General features: G+C 48.5%; 1 protein-coding gene across 1 annotated transcript in view; it reads right to left on the bottom strand.

The window, feature by feature from the left end:
• nhsl1b (NHS-like 1b) overlaps positions 1-22245 on the bottom strand; it is a 39985-nt gene continuing 17740 nt past the window's right edge. The window contains 8 exon segments of the mRNA XM_046298629.1: positions 1-2717; positions 8973-9096; positions 11545-12517; positions 12520-12722; positions 12725-14926; positions 16983-17114; positions 18408-18603; positions 20791-20915. Coding sequence (XP_046154585.1) covers positions 2051-2717; positions 8973-9096; positions 11545-12517; positions 12520-12722; positions 12725-14926; positions 16983-17114; positions 18408-18603; positions 20791-20915 — 4622 coding nt within the window. The 3' untranslated portion in view covers positions 1-2050.

Below are 22245 nucleotides of genomic sequence, written 5' to 3'. Positions count from 1 at the left end.
CACTAAATATCAACATGTTTTATTACACAGACATATACACAAGAGGTTAGCCTGCCTGCCTCCTTTACATCCACCTTTATTTCATTCTTCCCCTCCTCTTCCTCAGCGAGCTGAGATTGAGACTTCATAAACTCCCACCATGAGCCGGATGGGAGACAAGCTCTGAATCATGGCTGGGTCTGAACTCTCCGAGACCCATTGGTCACAGGTGATTAAACCTGGGTTGTTACAGGCTCTGAGAGTTGGAAGAGTCACGCTTGTCACCTCCTATGATACATCAAGTCAGATTTACTGAGCTTTTGCACCAGGGTGGAATATTTTTGTTAACCACTGTTGTACCTCTTTAGGTTTTTAATACCACTATAAATGTTACAATATTTGCTCTAGCTTTGTAAACCTAGCCCGTGAACTGTGGTCCAGGCTCTCCACTTATTCCTGCACCTCCCGATCCCTCCCCGCCCCAAAACTTTCCTCACCTCCACCTGACTGCTGGTTGTCTGGGGCTGGAGTACTGACTGCTGGTTGGCTGGGTGTTGGGAGTACCTGACTGCTGGTTGGCTGGGTGTTGGAGTACCACGTCACAACCTCACTATTTTAAAATAAATAGTCTACAAAAGAAAAACACTTCCTTTCAACAAGGGCTCAAAAAAATTACAAAGTCTTTGAAAACAAGTAATGCTACTTAAACTTTTTTTAAACAAAAAGAACCATATAAAACTGCGCATGAGAGAGAAACCTAGTAGAAACGTAAACTGCGTGATGGTAATCATAAGCCCTAGAAGGTTCTAGTAGGGTCATGTCATCAAACTCCACAATACTGGACCTCGGTCAATAGGTCCGGTCCAGTACGGCTAATCACAGATTCAGATTGTATCCATATTAGCATAAACAGCAGGCTACATTTAATTGTTTAGCTCTTTGGTAACCAAAATGATCACAAATAAAAATGACAGTTTGCAGTTAATATTTTTCCATTCAACTTTTCTTTTTTAAAGATGAATTCTTAATTTCCAAACGTGAAGGAAAAGGAGGATACCTAAACACAGGATTAATGATAAAACAATTCTAAACACATGGTTTTAAAATGACACAAACAAAGAAAAAGAAAACACATATGGACAGTGCAAATCTACAAACTAAAATTCCAAAAATCCAAGGTTTTCCAAACCTCCATATTAAATCCATCATATTGGCTGTGTGTCTTGTGTAGAATAGACCTAGCCATTGTCCATGAGCGTCTCTGCACCTGCCTGTCCCTATGGGGCAGTCGCGAGCCCTCTGCACTTCCCCTTTACCACTGAAAGTTCCAGCCCCTGCAAACCACAGACTTCAAAGAGCAGAAAGAAAACTGGAGCTGTGTCCCGGAACCATTAGGTGTACCGTTCTGTTACTGTTTGCCACATGTTCTATATTGTTTTACCATACATACTCACAAGCAATGGTATGTTAAGACTCAAGATAACAGGAGATGAACAGCAAGCAGAGCAGAAATACACTGCATTTAAGCCACCTTCAAGTTCCACATTCCAACGCCTGACTAATGGCACCACTGCAGCCAAAATAAAAACAACTTGTCACTTTTCAATACCTTCATATCACCTTAGCTTTTCCCTTAACGTTAGAGAAACCTAAAAACTACAGGAACCAACCCTGAATACAATCAGCACCTCTGAAGCTCTAACAGGAATATTTTTTTAATTAAAACGAGCAAACAAACAAAATGGGAAAATCAGTCTTTGGAAGAAAAAAAACGATAATGATGACTTTTTTTGTAACACAAACAATGGGTTATCAAAATGAAATGCAGGAAAATTAGTCTTGAAAAGCTGCAGCTGAGTCGGTCTCCACTTCAGACTAAGAACTGTCCGGTCGGTCTGAGGGCCAGTCAGGTCCGCTTCCTCAGAACCAGGTCCAAAATCTACAGGATCTGGAGCCAGGGGTGGGGCTCAGGGGGCACATGAGTCTCTGGAGGGCCCATCATTGGGCCCAACCCTCCCCGGCGACCATGAATGAGTTCAAGTCCCTGTATCCAGGGGGTGGTCCCTTCTATCTAACTACTGCTCTCCTCAGATAAAGTGCCTTTGGAACCCTGGAGCGGGGGGAGGGGCAAGGGGCAGGGCTGGCTGTCAGGGACGTCTCCGCACTCTGCGCTCTCAGCTAACTCTCCCTCACGCTCGCAGATGACCGTCATAGGGCTGCTCAGAATGCGGTTGCGGGCGTTGTACTTGCTGCTGGCAGCAGAGGGCGGCGTGCGCGATCGCCCGTACTTCATGCCGCTCAGTGATGATGATGGGGAGGAGTAGGACAGGCCCTCGTTGCGGGCCCACTCCTCTGGCGCCCTCTTGCTGCGACCTGGGGAAGCGCAAGGGCTGTGTGGTGTTGTCGGCGATGATGGTGAGGAGGGCGGGTCCAGCGAGGACTCGGAGCGCGTCCTCTGGAAGCGCGGGTCTGTGCAACGCAGCATGTCGGCGGCCGACATTCGGAAGCTGGTCTCGGAGCGGCTTCCCTTCTTCAGGAGCAGAGCCTTGAAGGTGTCGCTGCTGGTGGCAGATTTACGCAGGTTGCGCTGAATGGAGCCTGTCTGCCTGCCCATGGACAGCGAGGATACTAGGCTGGGGGAGGCGCCCGTGGGGGTGACGGGGGGAGACGGACAGGGGGAGTGGCCCTGCGGCTTGTCCTCCTCAGACTCCTTACGACCCAGGACCTTCCGCTTGGACCTAAGGGTAGAGGAGGAGATCCTGGTTAGGGACATGGTTGGTTAGAGACATTAAGCTGAGGTTGGAGTGATGGATATATAGGAGAACAGGGTTAGTGATATAGTGCAGGCTGGGTAGGAGGACAGCGGGTACAGGACATATACAGAGGGTAGAGAGGGAGCGCGTGGTTGGAGACTGTCCAGAGTCCAGACCAAAGCTTAGAAGCAATTCTTCAAACACATCTACTCAGATCAACACTCAATGAAACATTCTCTACTACTCTATGGCTCAACCAATGATGGAACATCAGTACTAACTTTTACTTTTAAAACAAAGCTTTCCTCTAATAAGATATGCCAGTTGGCATACACACCCCTTCTGAACATTGTCCCAATTCAGCCATATGTCAACAATGCCCCCAGCAATCCCAGGGTGCATTGCTTCAGAAGCCGAGAAGAAGCGAGGGTAATCTAACATAGAGGGGGTGAGTGGAGCAGCGGCTGGGAAGCGGGGAAGGAGAGGGCTGGTGCTTTTAAATATTTTATTAAAAATGCGAAAACTGCACACATTGCAACTCTACGGGAACGCTAAGAGGTGGCACAATGGAATTCATCAACAACACTAACTGGGAAAAGTACCCAGAGCTTTAAAAAAAAATCTAAATTCAGCCTCCTTGCCAGCAGGGGCTGCCATTCTCCTCCACGACACCATGTCTACCTACCATAGACTCACAAAAGTAGAAATGCGTTCCTTAGTCATAAGCGTTGTGCTAAAGCCGTGGCTAGCAGTGGAGATCAGATTAGCGCAGGGAAAAACAGCATAATTAATCTGAGTCCAGGGGTTGCTTGGGGATTATGGTGCTAATCCAGCGCTAGCGTTACCGCAGGGAAGATACAGGACCGGCCAATTACAGTAATGGGCTACTTGCCACGCCAAACCTCTCTAGGCAAGGGGCGCTCAAACTCTCACTCTGCATTCCCCCGCTGCACCAGGGAGGAAGAAGAAGAGGTGGAGCTAGAAGAGTGTGGAGGACAGACAGTGACATGACAAAAGGGATTTAATGACATAGAGGAAGGGTGAATGAGGCAGACAGACGCAACATTTAATCCTTCAGATCAGGTCCAAAGACAGAGAGGTTTAAGTAAATCAACGGTCTTTAACAGAGAACAAGAAATAAAGACAAGCACGATATATCCATGATGTAATATGGAGTCCATGACAGACAGAGAGAGATCCGGGTATGAGAGAAGACTGGATAGGAGTCTGTTATTTGAGGCTGGGATGTTTGAGGGACGGCTGTGCCCCAAATGCAACCTCAATACTGTGGGGTCCCATGAGAGCTCCAGCAGTACATTAGCCCATAGGTTATAGCAGCAGGGTTACGTAACGTCTCTCTCACACCTGATTTAACCAGGCCCAGTCAACACCACATCTAACTCCCCGGACTGATGCTGATCTATTGACACACACAAACTACAGAGATAAAGGACAAACACAACGAAGGAGGTAAGGTGAGAGAAAAGGAGTGGGGAGAGAGAAAATTAGTATCAGAGAGACAGACAGACAGAGCAAAGGGGAACAAGAGAAAGAGATGGAGAAAAAGGGAAATACTGATCCAAAGTATGAAGAAATACAAACACACACAACCATCACACAGGTTTTGAGTGGTGCATCGATTTTTTTCTTTCAATACAATGTTTGATTGTGAGAATCCCTCCAGCCAGTTTCATCCTCTACACCAGCTGTGGTTGTGATAACAATCCATTTAGGTTTGAATCATTCTCTCCCTCCATTTCTCATCAGTTACTGAGTAGTGAGAGGGAGAGAATGCAGAGAGGAGTAGAGTAGAGAGGGTAGAGGGAGCACAAGGCAAACAGTGCTGGGTTTACCTCTCGTCAGCAGTAACAGCTGGTGCCCTAAGGTCTACATATACACACTGTAGGCTTCCCTCCTTCACAAGGCCTAACTTGTCTTTGCCTCTAATATAGCCTACAAAGATATTAGAGTTAGGAGAAATCCACCAGGAAAAGTAAAGTGCATGCACACACACACACACACACACACACACACACACACACACACACACACACACACACACACACACACACACACACACACACACACACACACACACACACACACACACACACACACACACACACACACACACACACACACACACACCACAAGCCAGTATAAATAAAATCCCCTGACATGAAATCCTGGGATTCTCGGGAGCTCACTGACCATCATACCGCTGCACGTGACCAGGATACACACACCGGTTGGCTGCGTGAGCAAATGATGTGTGTGTATGCTCCATTGGACGCATGCACATGTGTGAGAACGTAGAGAGTACATGCAGACTGGAAGAGCAGAGTGTACCAGAGAGAGTGAGAGACAGAAAAGCTCTTAAGTGAAGCCTCTAACCTACATCAGGAATGTGGCTTCTGATTTAGGTTCAACTAGCTCAATAATGAATGAACCATCAGCTTTTCATTCACTATGAAGAAGTAGCAACAGTCATCAAAATAAAAAAGTTAAAAGGTTTAAAAAAAATAATGCAACAGTTGGACACTGGATGAAGATAATCCAAAACATATAGAATGTTTTTAATCCATCAGATAATGACTGAATTATAGCACATAAAACATTTTACTGGCTCGGATAATGAATGAATGGAGTTCAGGGATTTTGGAGGGAATTCAGGTATAACATATATTGTTAAATGTAACTTTCTTTTTCTTCGAATGCACTTATAAACTGAGTGTACAAAACATTAAGAACACCTGCTCTTTCCAAGACAGAAAGACCAGGTGAATCCAGGTGAAAGCTAAGATCCCTTATCGATGTCACTTAAATCCACTTCAATCAGTTAAATCCACTTCAATCAGTGTAGATGAAGGGGAGGAGACAGGTTAAAGAAGGATTTTTAAGCCTTGAGACATGGATTGTGTATGTGTGCTATTCAGAGGGTGAATGGGCAAGACAAAATATTTAAGTGCCTTTGAAAGGGGGATGGTAGTAGGCGCCAGGCGCACCTGTTTGAGTATGTCAAGAACTGGAACGCTGCTGGGTTTTTCCACACTCAACAGATTCCATGTTTATCAAGAATGGTCCATCCTCCAATGAACATCCAGCCAACTTGACACAATTGTGGGAAGCATTGGAGTCAACATGGGCCAGCATCCCTGTGGAATGCTTTAGACACCTTGAAGAGTCCATGCCCTGACGAATTGAGGCTGTTCTGAGGGCAGAAGGAGGGGGTGCAACTCAATATAAGGAAGGTGTTCTTAATGTTTTGTACACTGTGTATATACATTTTCTAATGGTAGAAAATATTTGACAAATATTTTGTGATAAAATAAAGAAAATCACATGTGCCTCATTTGCATATACGAATATATTAACATAAAGGGATGAAACCACCAAAAACGAGTTCTTTCTATGCCTTCCTGCACTCACCTGCACTGTCTAGATGGACTCATGGATTGCTGTTGTTGCCAAGTTCTGTTGCATAATTCAATAAGTGTCAATAGCAGGATACCCTCGGATTAAAAATCAACACGCGTGGCTCTAAATTACATCCATCTATGCATACTTTATATTGGTTGCGAGATCGGACATAATATCACTATAATCCGAGTGTTCATTTGTAAAAATGTCAACTGTATTAAATTATTACTTTTTAAAAATTCTACAAAAAATGAACACCCATCAAAACAAAGTTATCTTCGTTCTCTTTCTTGTGATATACAGTGCATTCGGAATGTATTCAGACCCCTCCCCCTTTTCCTCATGTTGTTACGTTACAGCAGGGGTGGGTTTTTAGAAATGTTTCAACTTCATGAAAAATAAAAAACGGAAATACCTTATGTACATGAGTATTCAAACCCTTTGCTATGAGACTCCAAATTTAGTTTAGGTGCATCCTGTTTCTATTGATAATCCTTGATATGTTTCTACAACTTGATTGGATTGATTGGACATGATCTGGAAAGGTACACACCTGTCTACATAAGGTCCCACAGTTGACAGTGCATGTCAGAGCAAAAACCAAGCCATGAGGTCAAAGGAATTATCCGTAGAGCTCCAAGACAGGATTGTGTCGAGGAACAGATCTGGGGAAGGGTACCAACACATTTCTGCAGCATTGAAGGTCCCCAAGAACACAGTGGCCTCCATCATTCTGAAATGGAAGAAGTTTGGAACCACCAAGACTCTTCTTAGAGCAGGCTGCCCAGCTAAACTGAACAATCGGGGAAGAAGAGAAGGGCCTTGGTCAGGGAGGTGACCAATAACCGAGGGTCACTCTGACAGAGCTCTAGAGTTTCTCTGTGGAGATGGGAAAACCTTCCAGAACAACCATCTCTGCAGCACTCCACCAATCAGGCCTTTATGGTAGAGTGGCCAGACGGAAGCCACTCCTCACAGCAAAAAGCACATGACAGCCTGCTTGGAGTTTCCAAAAAGGCTCCTAAAGGACTCTCAGACCATGAGAAACAAGATTCTCTGGTCTGAAGAAACCAAGATTGAACTCTTTGGCCTGAATGCCAAGTGTCACGTCTGGGGGAAACTTGGCACCATCCCTACGGTGACGCTTGGTGGTGGCCGCATCATGCTGTGGGGATGTTTTTCAGCGGCAGGGACTGGGAGACTTTTCAGGATCAAGGGAAAGATTAACGGAGCAAAGTACTGATAGATTCTTGATGAAAACCTGCTCCAGAGCGCTCAGGAACTCAGACTGGTGCGAAGGTTCACCTTCCAACAGGTCAACGACCATAAGCACACAGCCAAGACAACGCAGGAGTGGCTTTGGGACAAGTCTCTGAATGTCCTTGTGGCCCAGCCGGAGCCCGGACTTGAACCCGATCTAACATCTTTGGAGAGACCTGGAAATAGCTGTGCAGCGACTCTCCCCATCCAACCTGACAGAGCTTGAGAGGATCTGTAGAGAAGAATAGGAGATACTCCCCAAACACAGGTGTGCCGAGCTTGTAGCATCATACCCGAGGCAGTAATCGCTGCCCAAGGAGCTTCAACAGTACTGAGTAAAGGGTCTGAATCCTTATGTAAATAAGGTATCAGTTTTGATTTTTAATATATTTGCAAACATTTCTAAAAAAAAAAAACTTTCTGCTTTGTCATTACTTGATTTTCATGTTTTATTTGACCTTTATTTAACTAGGCAAGTCAGTTAAGAACAAATTCCTATTTTCAATGACAGCCTGGGAACAGTGGGTTAACTGCCTGTTCAAGGGCAGAACGACAGATTTTGTACCTTGTCAGCTCGAGGGTTTGAACTTGCAACCTTCCGGTTACTAGACCAACGCTCTAACCACTAGGCTACCCTGCCGCCCCGGGGCATTGTGTGTAGATTGAGGAGGAAAGAAAAGTTGTTTCATCCATTTTAGAATAAGGCTGTAACGTCACAAAATGTGGACAAAGTCAAGGAGTCTGAATCCTTTCCGAATGCACTGTAAGTGTCAAGATAATGCGTTACATCCCCGACGAAGCTTTAGTGTTCTTATAGATGCAACGGAAAGACTATGTATTCCATTAAAGCCATTTCAGCCATTACCAGGGTGTGTGTGCACTCCTCAAACACAGGAAATAGATGACTGAAAAACACAGATTCTCAGGTGGCGGCGGCGGCATGCGCATTGCTAAATGAAGCTATTAGCTACCATCCCTTCAACAGCACCCATTAACCACTACTGGGTTCCCTTCCCAGTGAGCCCGTCTCTAACAGACGTTACAGAGAGAAGCCCTCTATTGCCTGGCTGCCAGACCCAGAGACACCTGCCTACCGCCTGACGAAAGTACAAATCAAATCCAATTGTATTTGTCACAAGCGTCATAAACAACAGGAGTAGACTAACAGTGAAATGCTTCATTATGGGTTCTTTGCCAACCATGCAGAGTTAATGATAAATATATATTTTTTTAAATAAAAAAAGGACAGCCTGGCTAAACTTATGTGAGAGAGAGGATTGATGGGCTGAGGAGAATGGCAAGATGAAGGGGAGGTACAGGGGTTATGCTGCATTTAAGCAATGCAAGAGAGAGAGAGACGAAGATAGAAAGAGCAGTAAGATACAGCTATATTTCAGTGGGGTGGTTGAGGGGGATAGGAGAGGGATGAGAGTGTTGTGAATATGAGAGAGAGTTAGAGAGCGAGACAGAGAGAGCTGGGTGAGGAGGATAGAGGGGTTTGGGGAGTAAATAAATGGAGAGTTGAGAGATGAACTGAGAGGAGACCGTGCCATTGCGTACCTGTGGATGGCAGCGAAGAGGTCCTCGGTAGTTCGGGGGCGTGTGGGGGTCACCATATCCCCCCGCCTGTGGATCCTGGGGGCCGGTGAAGACTCAGGAGTGCTGCTTGAATCAAACACCTCACCTAGAAGACACACACACATTAGAAACACGTTACACATGCTGATGAGAGAACACACACAATACATACACACCGACTGAGGAACAAATACAAGCATTACACAGCCCTACAATAGTCAAACACTTCACCTGGTAAATGAAAACACATGCACACAGGACACACGTCACACGGACAGCAGCTGAGGAGCAAGCTAACACACACACATAACCGATGGTCGGATATCCCGCAACAGTAACCTGAGTGACTGGCTTCTTACATTCTCTCCCGCTCTCTCTCTTCTAGTTGAGCTTCTCTCCTCCTCCTCCCTCGCTCGCTCATGTCTGCACTTCGACTGCCTGAGCCGCTGCAGGCGATCTCATGTTACCCTCTCCCCCTCCCCCTCCCTCCCTCCCCACATCTCCCCTCCCCTCCTGTACAGTGGGTCCCTCCCCCTACTCTCCACATTCCCCCGCCTTCCTCCACTAAACAGACCTCCCACTAGGACAGATGCCCCCTACCTCCCAGAGAGAGAGAGAAGAAAGCGAGAGAGAGGAAGAAAGCGAGAGAAGAAAGCGAGAAGAAAGTACGAGAGAGAGAGAAGCGGGAGAGAGAGAAGAAAGCGAGAGAGAGAGAGAGAGAGAGAGAGAGAGAGAGAGAGAGAGAGAGAGAGAGAGAAGAAAGAGAGAGAGAGAAGAAAGAGAGAGAGAAGAAAGAGAGAGAGAAGCGGGAGAGAAAGAGAAGAAAGCGAGAGAGAAAAGAAATCGAGAGAGAGATAAACAGAGAGAGAGAGAAAAAAGAAAGACAGAGAGAGAGAGAGAGAGAGAGAGAGAGAGAGAGAGAGAGAGAGAGAAGAAAGAGAGAGAGAGAAGAAAGAGAGAGAGAAGAAAGAGAGAGAGAAGCGGGAGAGAAAGAGAAGAAAGCGAGAGAGAAAAGAAATCGAGAGAGAGATAAACAGAGAGAGAGAAAAAAGAAAAAGACAGAGAGAGAGAGAGAGAGAGAGAGAGAGAGAGAGAGAGAGAGAGAGAGAGAGAGAGAAAAGAAAGAAAGAGAGAGAAAAAAGAGAGAGAGAGAAAGAAAAAAGAAAAGAGAGAGAGAAGGAGAGAGAGAAAAGAGAGAGAGAGAAGAAAGGAAGACAGAGAGAGAGAGGGGGAAGAGAAGAAAGCAAGAATGAAAGAGAGGGAAGAGAGAAGAAAGCGAGAGAGAGCGGGAAGAGTAGAAAGCGAGTGAAGACAACCAGACATAGAGGATGACAGGTGAAAAAAAGAGGAGTACAGTATAAAATAGATACTTGGACATAAGAATGGATGGGGTGGACAGAGGGAAGCAGACAGAGGGAAGCAGACGGAGGGGGAAGCAGACAAAAGGAGAGTCCAGTAATAGAAAGGAGATAGAGGAGACATAGATTAGAATGAGACAGCAAACCAGAACAAGAGAAGATGGAGTGAGGATGGAGATATTTTTTTGCTGCGTTTATTTCACTTGCTTTGGCAATGTAAACATGTTTCTCATGTCAATAAAGCCCTTTGAATTGAATTGAGAGAGCTGATAAATCCAGGCATCTGCCGCAGTGCTGTCCCTCACTAAGCTGAGCTCTCACTTAGGGGAAGAGGCAGGCAGGTATGATGCCTCTCTGGCGAGCTCAATGACACAGAACAGACAACATCCAGGCGACAGCATGCTACATTAGCACTAAATGGGCAAACTATGTTTTGAGACCATTTATTTTTAGGGCACTGTTTGCAGAGACAATCAGACCCAATGATTATACTTAAAATCCCCAAATGTGACACAATTTAAAATCCCATAAAGTGGCCAGTCCGGACTCCCGCCAGCCCCGATGGCAGCTTCTTCTAGATGTAATTCAACTCTCACAACAAGTTCAAGATCCAGTTAAAACCAGAGACCCAGGGAGGTCTTTCCCTGTGCATCCTTCCAGCAATATCCTAAACCTTTGATCACATTCAATAAAGGGAACCTGTATTGTGTTGCTAACCTTGCCTTCAATCTAAACCTTTTCTATGCCTTCACAGTCAGAGAGACAGCAGGCAGTCTAAGACTAGCTTAAGGGAAGCTGGCCCCGATACCTGCCCTTTGTCCTGCCTTGAAGTGGGATTTGAAGAAGAACCAAGGGATAGCAGGAAACCCATGCTAAAGCCCCAAGCCTTAAGCACAGCTAATGTCCAGCAATGTAACCTCCCCCAACTGCCTTTTACCTCAGCCAACGCAAACTGTCAGCACAGCTAACAAACACCTGCCACCAGTCAGCACTGAATTCAGTCAGCATCGAACAGCTGCCAATGATGACAGACTAGACCTCGAACTCAGAAACCAAAAGTTTGATTGTAAGCTGCCTCAATGTCACTCACAAAACAGATGTCCCATTTTGTTTCTTCAAAACATTCAACTTTATGCAAGTTTATCTGAATTGAATTATTCTTTTTTTGTTAATAATATAAATGAAATCTAACTCACCACTCTCGTCGTCCTTAGAGCTGACTGACCCAGTGGTACTACTGGTCCCATCTTCCTCATCTTCTTCCTCATCTTCCTCCTCTTCCTCCTCAGCATCTCTGTTGTTCGGCTCCTGCCCCTCAGCGAGGCTTGTCTCCTGCGTGACGGTGGCCGGAGGCTGGGTCTCCTCCTGGATCACCGTGGAGGTGGAAGGTTCACTACTCTCTGTCAGGGCTGAGGAACTCTCTGAAGCCTCATCTTCATCCTGCTCCTCATTTTCCTTCTCTTTCGTCTCTTCCTCTCTCACTTTAGCGTCCACCTGGTCTTCTTCTGTGGTGGTTGACTCATCCTGGGGGCTCAGTGTGGTGGTAGTCTGGGCGGTCTCCTCTCCCACCACAGACTGGGGGGTGACGAGGGATAGTTTGGGCTTCTTGGAGGCCACTGACGGTTTCTGTTTGACTGGGGAGCTTTTGATTGCCTCCTCCACGAGGCTTGGGAGGGGTGACGGTTCCCCCTCCTGATCTGGTTGGGCTGAGCTGTTGGATAGGCTCTGTACCTTAGGTTTAGCGTTGGTGATGGCGCCCCCTGGCAGCACCTCCGAATCACTGTAGTCTGAGCATAGTTCAGCGAAGAGCTTCTTCACAGCAGATGAGGCCTTGGTGATTTCCTCTGGACTGGTGCAGTTTATCAGGGGCAGCATGGTGGGATGCTCCTGCTGCTTAATCTTCTCCGGCGTATGGGGCTTGAGGGCCCAGGCCTGGTTGCCCCCCGTTTCCTGAGCTTTGGTATGTTCCGCCTTGCCGTTGACTTTCTCCTCTGGCTGCTTGACTGAGCGGAGGTGCACACTCTGCAGGGCGAATGGGGTGATCAGGGGCATGGGGGACTTGCCGGCCTCCTTGGCTGCTGGGCTGTTAGTGACCGTAGCTGGTTTTAGAGCGTTCTTTGCTGCCTTCAAGGTGAGAGGGGAGGCTGTGGGTGGAGCAGGGGCAGGCAGGGGGGGAGGTGGTGGAGGAGATGGGACCATGGAGGGGAATGGAGGGGAGGAGGACTGAGGGTCCCGTTGAAGGAGAGGCTGGGGTGGATGAGGGAATCTGGAGGAGGGGGAGGGAAGTCTGGAGAGGTGGAGTAAGGGGGCGGGCTCATGGGGGTGCCCTGAGGGGTTGTGGGTAACAGGGGTGCGAGGGGCAGAGGGGGAGAGCTGGTGTTGGATGGGGGAGAGGAGCAGGGAAAGGAGGTGGGGGCTGATGGGTGCTGAGGTGGGAGGCAGGGGAGGAGGGGAGGAGGAGGGGGCCAGAATTCCTGAGAGAGTCAGAGGCGTTTGAGGAGAGGGAGGTGGAGGAGGAGGAGATGGAAACAGATGACAGGAGTGAAGACTTCCTCTCCGGCACTTTGGGCTTGGGCCGTCCTGAGGGGGAGTGGGACCGCATGAAGGAGGGCACGGGGGTGCCGGCCGTGGGGGTGTTGGACTGGCTGGAGTAGCCGCTGGAGGGGGAGGTCAGTCTATGGATCCTGTCCGGGGACGAGGTGGCCGTCTTAGGCTTGACTGCCACACCTCCCTCCTGGGCTGGAGGGACCGAGGCCTGGATATTGATGTGATTGTGGAGACCCCCACTTCCATTCGACAGACCCCTCGGGTGTGTGCCCGCTACAATGTTAGCAGCAGGGAGTTGTTGGTGCGTGGAGGGGGACTGCGGACCCTGGTCTCCATGGTTACGGGGGTAATCCATGTAGTAGCCCCAGGACTCTGCATAGTCGGACCGCAGGCTGCTGGTATCGCTGTGAGCTGGCGTCACATGACAGAGCGAGTACACATTAGCCACTACGCCACTGTTAGTGTTGTTAGCCGCTAGCGACGTGGCGGAGCTGGTGGCACTCACACTGCTCTGGCTCCGTGGTCGCAGCAACCAGGGGTCCTCGTAGTCGCTGCACGGGCTGTGGGAGGGTGAGGAGGGGGACACGCCCTTCCCCTTTCGATCTCTCAACCCCATCTGGAGGCTCTGCTGCAGGCTAGCGATCAGTGTCTCGTTCAGCACTGATCCATTAGCACTCATGCTAACTGCACTAACTCCACCCAGGGGCTTCTTCCCGCCAGGCTTGCGGCGGAGGGAGTCAGTCCGGGCTGGGGGCAGCGGCGGCTTCTTGGCCTTGCGGAGAGAGATGCTGCGGGACAGTGAGCGATCGCTGTAAAGACTGTTAGAATCTTCCTCGTGGCTAGGTAGCTCACGGCACTCGTACATGCTGTGTCTGGCAGTCCGGCTGGCTACCACCCCGTGGCCCTGCCCGCTACCATGGCTCCTGGAGCGCAGGCCAGAGTCCAGGTGCATGGAGGTGTAGTAGCCATCGTTGTCCTGGGAGTACAGGGAGCTGGAGTCGGTGCGGGACGACAGCTCCATGCTGCTGTTCAGATGGTTGACGGGAGTAGAGCAGCTAGAGGTCAGAGGACGCCGGGGCAGGACCACGTTCTCCGGTGTGTCATAGATTGACCACTGGTCGTCGGCCGAGGATGGAGTCGTCGCGGCGATGGTGCTTGTGTGGCTGTGCAGGCTGCCATCCGAGCAGCCCGATTCGCTGGGTGTTGCCGGGGCAGTCAACCCTCCGTCTTGGGGATGTGTATGTGTTGGTGTGGAGGTGGCCCGGGCAGGGCAGGTGGTCCTGTGGGTGAAGGAGGTGGAGCTCAGGGGGTCCATGTTGGTGCCGGTGGCCAGACTGAGAGGCCTGGAGATGGGGTAGGCCATCCCGGGGGTCTGGGGGTGCTGGCTGGAGGATGTATGGAGGGTCACGACCTCGGCAGAGCAGGACATGGTGGCGTTGGGGATGAGGGATGTGGAGTAGGCAGCGTGGGGGGACACCACACATGCCGGACCACCACCCCAGTCCCCTGTCTGGGACCCTCGCACCTCCTGAGACTTGGGCCTCAGATTACCTGTCCTGGGGGCGTTTCTCAGATGCACCACGGTGTTGTCCACCTGCAGTTTGCCGATCTGCCTCTGAGGTGCATTGTGGTCTTCCAGCCTGATGGGAGTGCTGCTGTAGATGGGCTCAGCGCTGAGAGACACCCTTGGCCCGGGTCTGGGAAGACTATGGAAGCGCTGGGCATCTACATTCAGATGCGAGGGTAGGACCAGCATTCCGGAACAGCCGTCGCTACTGGAGACGGAGATGCTTCCTGTAGACGAGGAAGTGGAAATTCCGGCCATCTGGGCTGCAATTCCCTGTCCCCGTTGAGCCCGGATTCTCCGCATGGACGGTGGAACGATCTTCACCTCCTCAGTCTGGCAACCAGAGTCCCTTGTCTCGGAATGTCTGAGCGATGAGTTGACGCTCCCGACTCTTCCCAATGTGGAATACTGTCCCGGGATGAACATGGAATGTGGCCGGAGCTCGCCCCCACGTCCTTTCGCCACTGCAGAAGAGAAAGAGAGAGAGTTTTAACATATGAGCAATCAAAATACCTCCAGCTTCCGCCTCTCTCTAATTTCCTCTCCCTTGTTCCCCTTCTCTCTGTCAGGCTGTCGATCAGATTAGCTGTGTCTAAGAGGCTAATTAATTTGATTTTCTGCAGCCCTGTCTGATGCGCTAATAACCACTGGTCGTCTTCATTAGGACAGATATGGACAGAGTTAGAGAGAGAGAGATGGAGAGAGAAAGGGAGATGGAGAGAGAGGAATAGTGGGACCGAGAGAGAAGAGGACAGACACCAGAAGGAAGACTCCCACTATGCTTTCCCTCCTACTCTGCTCCGTCTGATCAGAAAGAGAATGGTCCTCAGGGTGTGGGCAGCTGGTAAGGCATTGGGCAGCTCACACACACACGTACATAAATAAACAAAGTGAAGGATCTGGTGTAAAATAGGAGAGGATATCTGATGTATCGGCCATCTGTGCTGGCTGCTTGTTGATGCTCATGTTCCCTAAACACGCTCACACACGCTCACACACACGCTCACGCTCACACACACACACACACACACACACACACACACACACACACACACACACACACACACACACACACACACACACACACACACACACACACACACACACACACACACACACACACACACACACACACACACCTCCCCTCCCTAAGGCAGAGAGTGACAGCACTGCTGTATTAGATAGATTAAGCTGCAGGTTTCTACTTCACATACAGCCTGGGTATCTCACTCACTGAGGCAAGGACTTACCATCTAACAGTAATCAGGACTTCCAAGCCTGTCTCTGTCTGGTCTTTCACACCGGTCTGTCTGTATAATAAGGCTTCAAAGCTCTGCCTATCAGCTGATATCATCCTACAGCGAGATGACATTCTCTTAACGCAAGGAGAGTCCCCAGTCACCCATACCTTCATAGAGTTAGCTTAACTTAGCACATAGCTATTAGCAGGGGTGAGGAACCTTGACCCCTCTGCCTGTTCCTCAGCCCATCTGTTTTGGGGATTAGGGGTGAAAGATCAGGGGGTGTTAGAAGGGTGGGGCTATCATAACAACAGCTGACAATAAACGCACAGGGGTGGGAAATGGAAACATTCAGGCCCTCTTCGTCTGGCGTATCCCCTATGTCTTGGGGAGACAGAGGAGGGGAGAGGTGGGTTCGGGTTAAGACCAATTTCACAGTGAAATCCACAATAGGACATGTATGCTTGACTGTGTGTTTGTTTGGATTGTGACAGAAAACCAATATTGTCCATTCACCCCACACCATATACCCTTTCCTACTAAACCTCCCCCATCCTTCTCCCCCTCCCTCCATTGGTCTCAAGCCAACCCCACTCCCCCATGATAGGCGAGTGTGCATTACACAGTTGTGGAAATATGAAGATAGAATGACATCTGTGGTAGGAATGCTGGGATTAGATGCAGGGTTTAGTGGTGGGATGTGTGGAACACACTGTGGTTTAGATTATCAGTGTATCCCAGGGATTAACACATATGAATAAGTGCCCATTTAGATTCACTAGACTTGTTACCAGCGTCGTTCTCGTAAGTCACCAGATATGACATTTTTTTTGTGTTCACATTAGATCCACTTATCATGGCTAAAGGAGGAGGACAGTGCAGAGACCGGGCCCATGGGGGTCATGGGAAAAGGAGTGTTTCGGAGTGATGTCAGACTCTGGACTACTAGATTTGAGGAAGTAAAGGTCCTGCAATGACAGATGCCAGTAGAGATTTTACTGTGAGGGGTGGGGGGTTGGGGGGCTTATGAAGAGCTTCTAGAAGAGAGATGTCAAATGTCAAGATTCTAGCATGAGAAAGCAGATGTAGAAATTCTAGAATAGGGGAAGAGAACTTTGAGAATGAGCAATGGTGGTGGTTCTATGGTATACTTAACAATGAGGGGGAGTCAAACTAGTCACTAAACCAGCCAGAGGTGTGAGGCAGGCAGGTGGATGGACTAGCTGTCTGGGTCAGGGATGAGGGAAGGGTGGGTAACAGCTCTGGGTATATACCATACCTAGTTCGGTGCAGATGTTGTCAGGCAGCCCTGATATAGTCTTTCTGCGTTTGACCTTCTTGGGCCGGCGGGAGACTGTGTCAGTGTTAATGAGGGAGCGGCGGATGCTGGCCTGCCGGTCAAACGTTGCCCCTAGTGGCCGGGAGGGCGAGAGCAGGCAGGCAGAACAACGGCAAACAAAAACCAGCCCGTTAGTGATACAAACACACGTGCAATTGTGTTCATACATGCAGAGTTTAGAGACAGGCAGAGTGACAGAACAACAGAGAGTAGACAGTCACATATATATAGAAAAGCATGCTGTATAGCATAAACACAGAAACTAAAAGAGTGAGTATCCCACACAGCCATATAAGACCAAACATCCAGACAGATCAGTGTCTTGCTCTGACTGTCTGAAACTAGTTCAGACTCTGTGAATCTGCTCTTTTTGATGGATGGTGAGAAAGTGATATGAAAACTGACATATAGACAGATTGAGTCTAACACGCTCACATTTCAAACAGTCTTTTTTGATTTCATTTGATTAGATATGACGTTGACATTTTGTTAACTTGAAAACTGATTCTAAACCAATCCGCGTTAAGAAGCCTGCAGATTTAATAGGTCTCACAATTACATGTTTTCAAATACATGTTAACACCAACTGACTATTGATACTGTTAGGAGCTGTCTGTGCTACTTTGCAGTGTTTTGTGGCAGGATCTAGCCTCAGACAGCTCTCTCTCTATGCCCTGTAGCGTGTGTGTGCTAGCGACAAACTGAGTCAGAGGACAGGACAAACACCACTGAGCCAGAGCTGACAGAGATAGTTAGAGGGAAAGAAAGAGTGTGTGTATGTGGGGGGGGCAGTCTCAGACCGACTGCTGAGTGACAGATGTCACTAGCAGGGCTGATGTATTAGTGGGTGGGAGATAGAGCAGTACGTTGTCTGTGTTGGGTCCCGAGATGACGTGTGTACGGGTGGTGGTGTGTGTATGTGTGTGCGTATATATGTCTGTGTGTGTGTCGTAGGTGTCGGTCTCTGTCAGGCGCCCCATGGTTTGAGATACAGCCATGGAGCTGCTTTGACCTTTGACTGCAATCTCTCTCACTCTCTCTAACAGTGGGATGGACTGAGTACGCTCACAAACACACACTTAGCAGGGGGGTGGTCAGAGAGCGAGATAATAATATGGAAGAAAAACAGGGGGAAGATAATACTACTGACAGACAGAAAACACAACGCTCTATGCATGTGGATGCAATTCCCAGTATGTCCATTCGAACACACAGAGGGGTTAAAAGTGAGGCGAAAAAAAGGATTGCTTCAAGACCAAGACTCCTATTTCATTGGTTGAATGGCATCGGTAATTGTGGGCATGTTCAACCTAGGACATACAACGGTCACTATTGGGGGTGTGGCAGCCAGGGGGTGTGGCCTACCTGTGACGTTGATAGGGATGACGTCAGTGGGCACGGCCTGAGCCTGCATCCTCATCTTCTCCTCAGGGGTGGGGAGGGGCGGGGCCTTGTAGCAGCGCACCTGTCCGTCACACTCATCTATCCCTTCCTCTTCCTGGGGGGTCTGGGGCCTCATGGGGTGCAGGGACTTGTCATCCTCCGCTGACGAGGCCATGGACTGGAGGAGAGGAGAGAGAGAAGTGAGAGGGAGGAAAAGAAGAGGCGGGTACACAGGAATGAAAAGGAGTAGAGAGGAATGGAGATAAAAGAGAGAGATGGGAAGGAGAGGGATAGAGGAGAGATGAGCTTCAGACTGAGCCTGAAGAAACGCACCTGAGCCTGAAGAAACGCACCTGAGCCTGTAGGAGGAAGGAGTGTGTGTGTGTGTGTGTGTGTGTGTGTGTGTGTGTGTGTGTGTGTGTGTGTGTGTGTGTGTGTGTGTGTGTGTGTGTGTGTGTGTGTGTGTGTGGTGTGTGTGTGTGTGTTGCAGCTGCCCCCACAGGGTCTGCCATCCTTTGTATGAACGCTTTAAACCTCTTCCAGCATTGTGTTCATTATTGCCCAAACACCCACACACACCACTATGTTTACTGCAGCAATCTGACCTTTGAGCCAGAGAGTCTATAAACATGTTTCACGGTCAATCATACACACATTGACATGCACACCCTCACACCCCGACAAACTAACAGCAAGGAGGAGTGAGAGAATGAGATAACAAAAGGAGAGTAACAGGGAGATGCTCTCATGTGTTAAACTGTGCTGACGGGCTGTGAGTTCTCAATCTGAGCGCATCACATCTACACTGCAGAGATACGAGAAGAGCAGCGCCACCAAACTTCTCACTGCAGCACCTGGGCTTTCTCTAGAACCCAGGGCATCAACCAAACAGGCCGGCACATATTTTAGACACATATCTACAATTATCAAAATCATATTCCAGAATAGAAAAAAAAAATACATTGGTTACTTTTTCCGTCTCAAAACAACAGAAACCAACCTCTCCAACAGCATCGCAGCCTGACACACTTTGACCTGAACTTACCCGCCCAGTAAAAACACCTCAGGGAAAGTTTACTCTCTGTTATGTCCCACCTATATGTCACTAACCTTCCACTATCATTCCAGAATGTTGGTGGGAAATTCTTGAAGCTCCCACCACACCACCATCACGCTATTCCCAAATACAGAATTACAGGTAGATTCTGAGTGGGCATGCAGTCATGTTATCAGTCACAACAGCAGCTCAAACATGGGACAGTCAGAGGGAGGAGAGGAGGGCAGGGTGGAGAAGGAAGCCAGCCGTGTGTTATGTTGTAGCCTTCAGAGTTGCCCCCACCTTTAGGGGCCATTGTGGGTCTAAACAGTAACCCAGTTTCCCCTTTGAGCTAGGGAGCTGCTGTCAACCAGAGTTAGGCTCACTGGCCTGGAGACAACAGAACAGGGGTGAGGAGAGGCGGGCAACAAGAGAGGTGGGGGAAGGGGGTTAAGGTTGAGGGTGGCTTGGGCCAAAGGAAAAAGCAGGGGATGGATGAGAGCGAAAGGAGGTGTGGAGGCAGGCCAGGGAAAAAGGGGATAGTTTGGATAGAGGGACAACAGAGAGCAAGGTTAGGGGGTGAGAGTCACCTCATTCTACCAAAGAAAGACCCCCTTTAACAACCTCGTCTGACCCCATCAGGACCCCCACGATTGGACGAGTCAAGTGGAGGGAGGAGAGACTACAGAAGGAGTGGGAATATGGAGAAGAGAAAAGCGGACAAGGGTGGGGGGGGGTTGGAGATATGCAAGGAAAGTAAGCGTCCTGGAAAAGGCTTCTCTGACTATTTGACCATTCACGTGTTAGTCCTAACGTTCAAGAACTGGAGCGGTCATACCACCGCACTCTACCACACAGGTTAGTTTTAAGATAATTAACAATGTCATACTGTCACTGTCTAAGTCAGTCACATGCAATTCTCAAGTTGTCTATTGTCATTAGAGTGAAAACAGCTCCACCAAGTCTAAACCAATATCAAAACAATGCTATTTAGATATTTAGAATAAATCTCCCAAGTGTTCCCTATCAGGGCCTGCCAGATAAACAGTTCTAAGTGGCTGCACACGCATGAGAAACCAGCCATGGCAGGAACACAATGTAATGAGACAGAGTGGGGGGGTGCAGTCACTGTCAGAGGAAAATACAGAGAGGTGGTGCACTTCTGCTTCAAACCACTGGAGGGCAGACACATACCAGTTTGGTGTGTGCAATTATATTTCTATGGGTGATGAGTGTGTGTGTGTGTGTGTGTGTGTGTGCGTGTGTGTGTGCGTGTTTGTGTGTGTGTGCGTGCGTGTGCATGTGTTTGTGTGTGTGTGCGTGTGTTACCTTCTTGTCTGTGTCGTCCTCATCATCCTGCAGGCTGCTGTGGGACTCTGCCCTGCCAGAGAAGGTGGGGCCCTGAGAGTAGTACTGGGAGCTACGGAAACCATCCTTCCTTAACTTGTCACACTCTGGAAGAGAGAGGGAGGAAATGGGTTTCACAAACCTTAATACACACACACACACACACACTGAAGTGTTGTCTACACCCCTGGAAGTGTTGTCTACACCCCTGGAAGTGTTGGAAGTGTTGTCTACACCCCTGGTAGTGGTGTCTACACCCCTGGTAGTGGTGTCTACACCCCTGGTAGTGGTGTCTATACCCCTGGTATTGGTGTCTATACCCCTGGTAGTGGTGTCTACACCCCTGGTAGTGGTGTCTACACCCCTGGTAGTGGTGTCTACACCCCTGGTAGTGGTGTCTACACCCCATGGTAGTGGTGTCTACACCTGTCGAGAGCTCAACACCTCAGGGAACACGCATAGCAGAGGAGCTGACCTGTGCAATATATCGGGCAGCTGTTCAGAGACACAGCATATAGACGAGCAGCCTGTGTGTGTGTGTGTGTGTGTGTGTGTGTGTGTGTGTGTGTGTGTGTGTGTGTGTGTGTGTGTGTGTGTGTGTGTGTGTGTGTGTGTGTGTGTGTGTGTGTGTGTGTGTGTGTGTGTGTGTGTGTGTGTAGCCCCTGCCTCAGCAGCAGCCCCTGACAGCTTCTCTCATTAGACCCTGCTGTGAGGGGTGAGATGTGTGTGTTCCTAATCTACGTGTGTGTGTGTGTGGTGTGTGTACATGCATGTGTGTGTGGGAGCTAGGAGGGGGTATCCCTTCCAGTCTGTCACACACAGATGGTGGAATCGTCCTCCTCTCTCAAACACCTCCTCCCTCCCTCAGTGGCTATTTACACTTCAGTCACTCTGCTACCAGGGACTCCTAGATCAGATACTAAATAACACATCATCTACTAACGAGATGTACAAATATGATGTACTAGACTAATTATACATAACTTAATAATTTCTAATTCAATAATATTTATATATCCATGATTTAATAGTATATCTAAAATGCTATAGATAATTCTATAGCTATATACATGTCCATATCAGAGCGATTTTCAAGCTACAGTTGAAGTCGGAAGTTTATATACACCTTTGCCAAATACATTTAAACTCAGTTTTTCACAATTCCTGACATTTAATCCTAGTAAAAATTCCATGTTTTAGGTCAGTTAGGATCACCACTTTATTTTAAGAATGTGAAATGTCAGAATAATAGTAGAGAGAATTATTTATTTCAGCTTTTATTTCTTTCATCACATTCCCAGTGGGTCAGAAGTTTACATTCACTCGATTAGTATTTGGTAGCATTGCCTTTAAATTGTTTAAGTTGGGCCAAACGTTTCGGGTAGCCTTCCACAAGCTTCCCACAATAAGTTGGGTGAATTTTGGCCCATTTCTCCT

Source organism: Oncorhynchus gorbuscha, linkage group LG14 (assembly GCF_021184085.1).
Source record: "Oncorhynchus gorbuscha isolate QuinsamMale2020 ecotype Even-year linkage group LG14, OgorEven_v1.0, whole genome shotgun sequence".
Classification (NCBI taxonomy): domain Eukaryota; kingdom Metazoa; phylum Chordata; class Actinopteri; order Salmoniformes; family Salmonidae; genus Oncorhynchus; species Oncorhynchus gorbuscha.
Note: the sequence above shows the minus strand (reverse complement) of the source record. Positions and strands in the feature narration are given on the sequence as shown.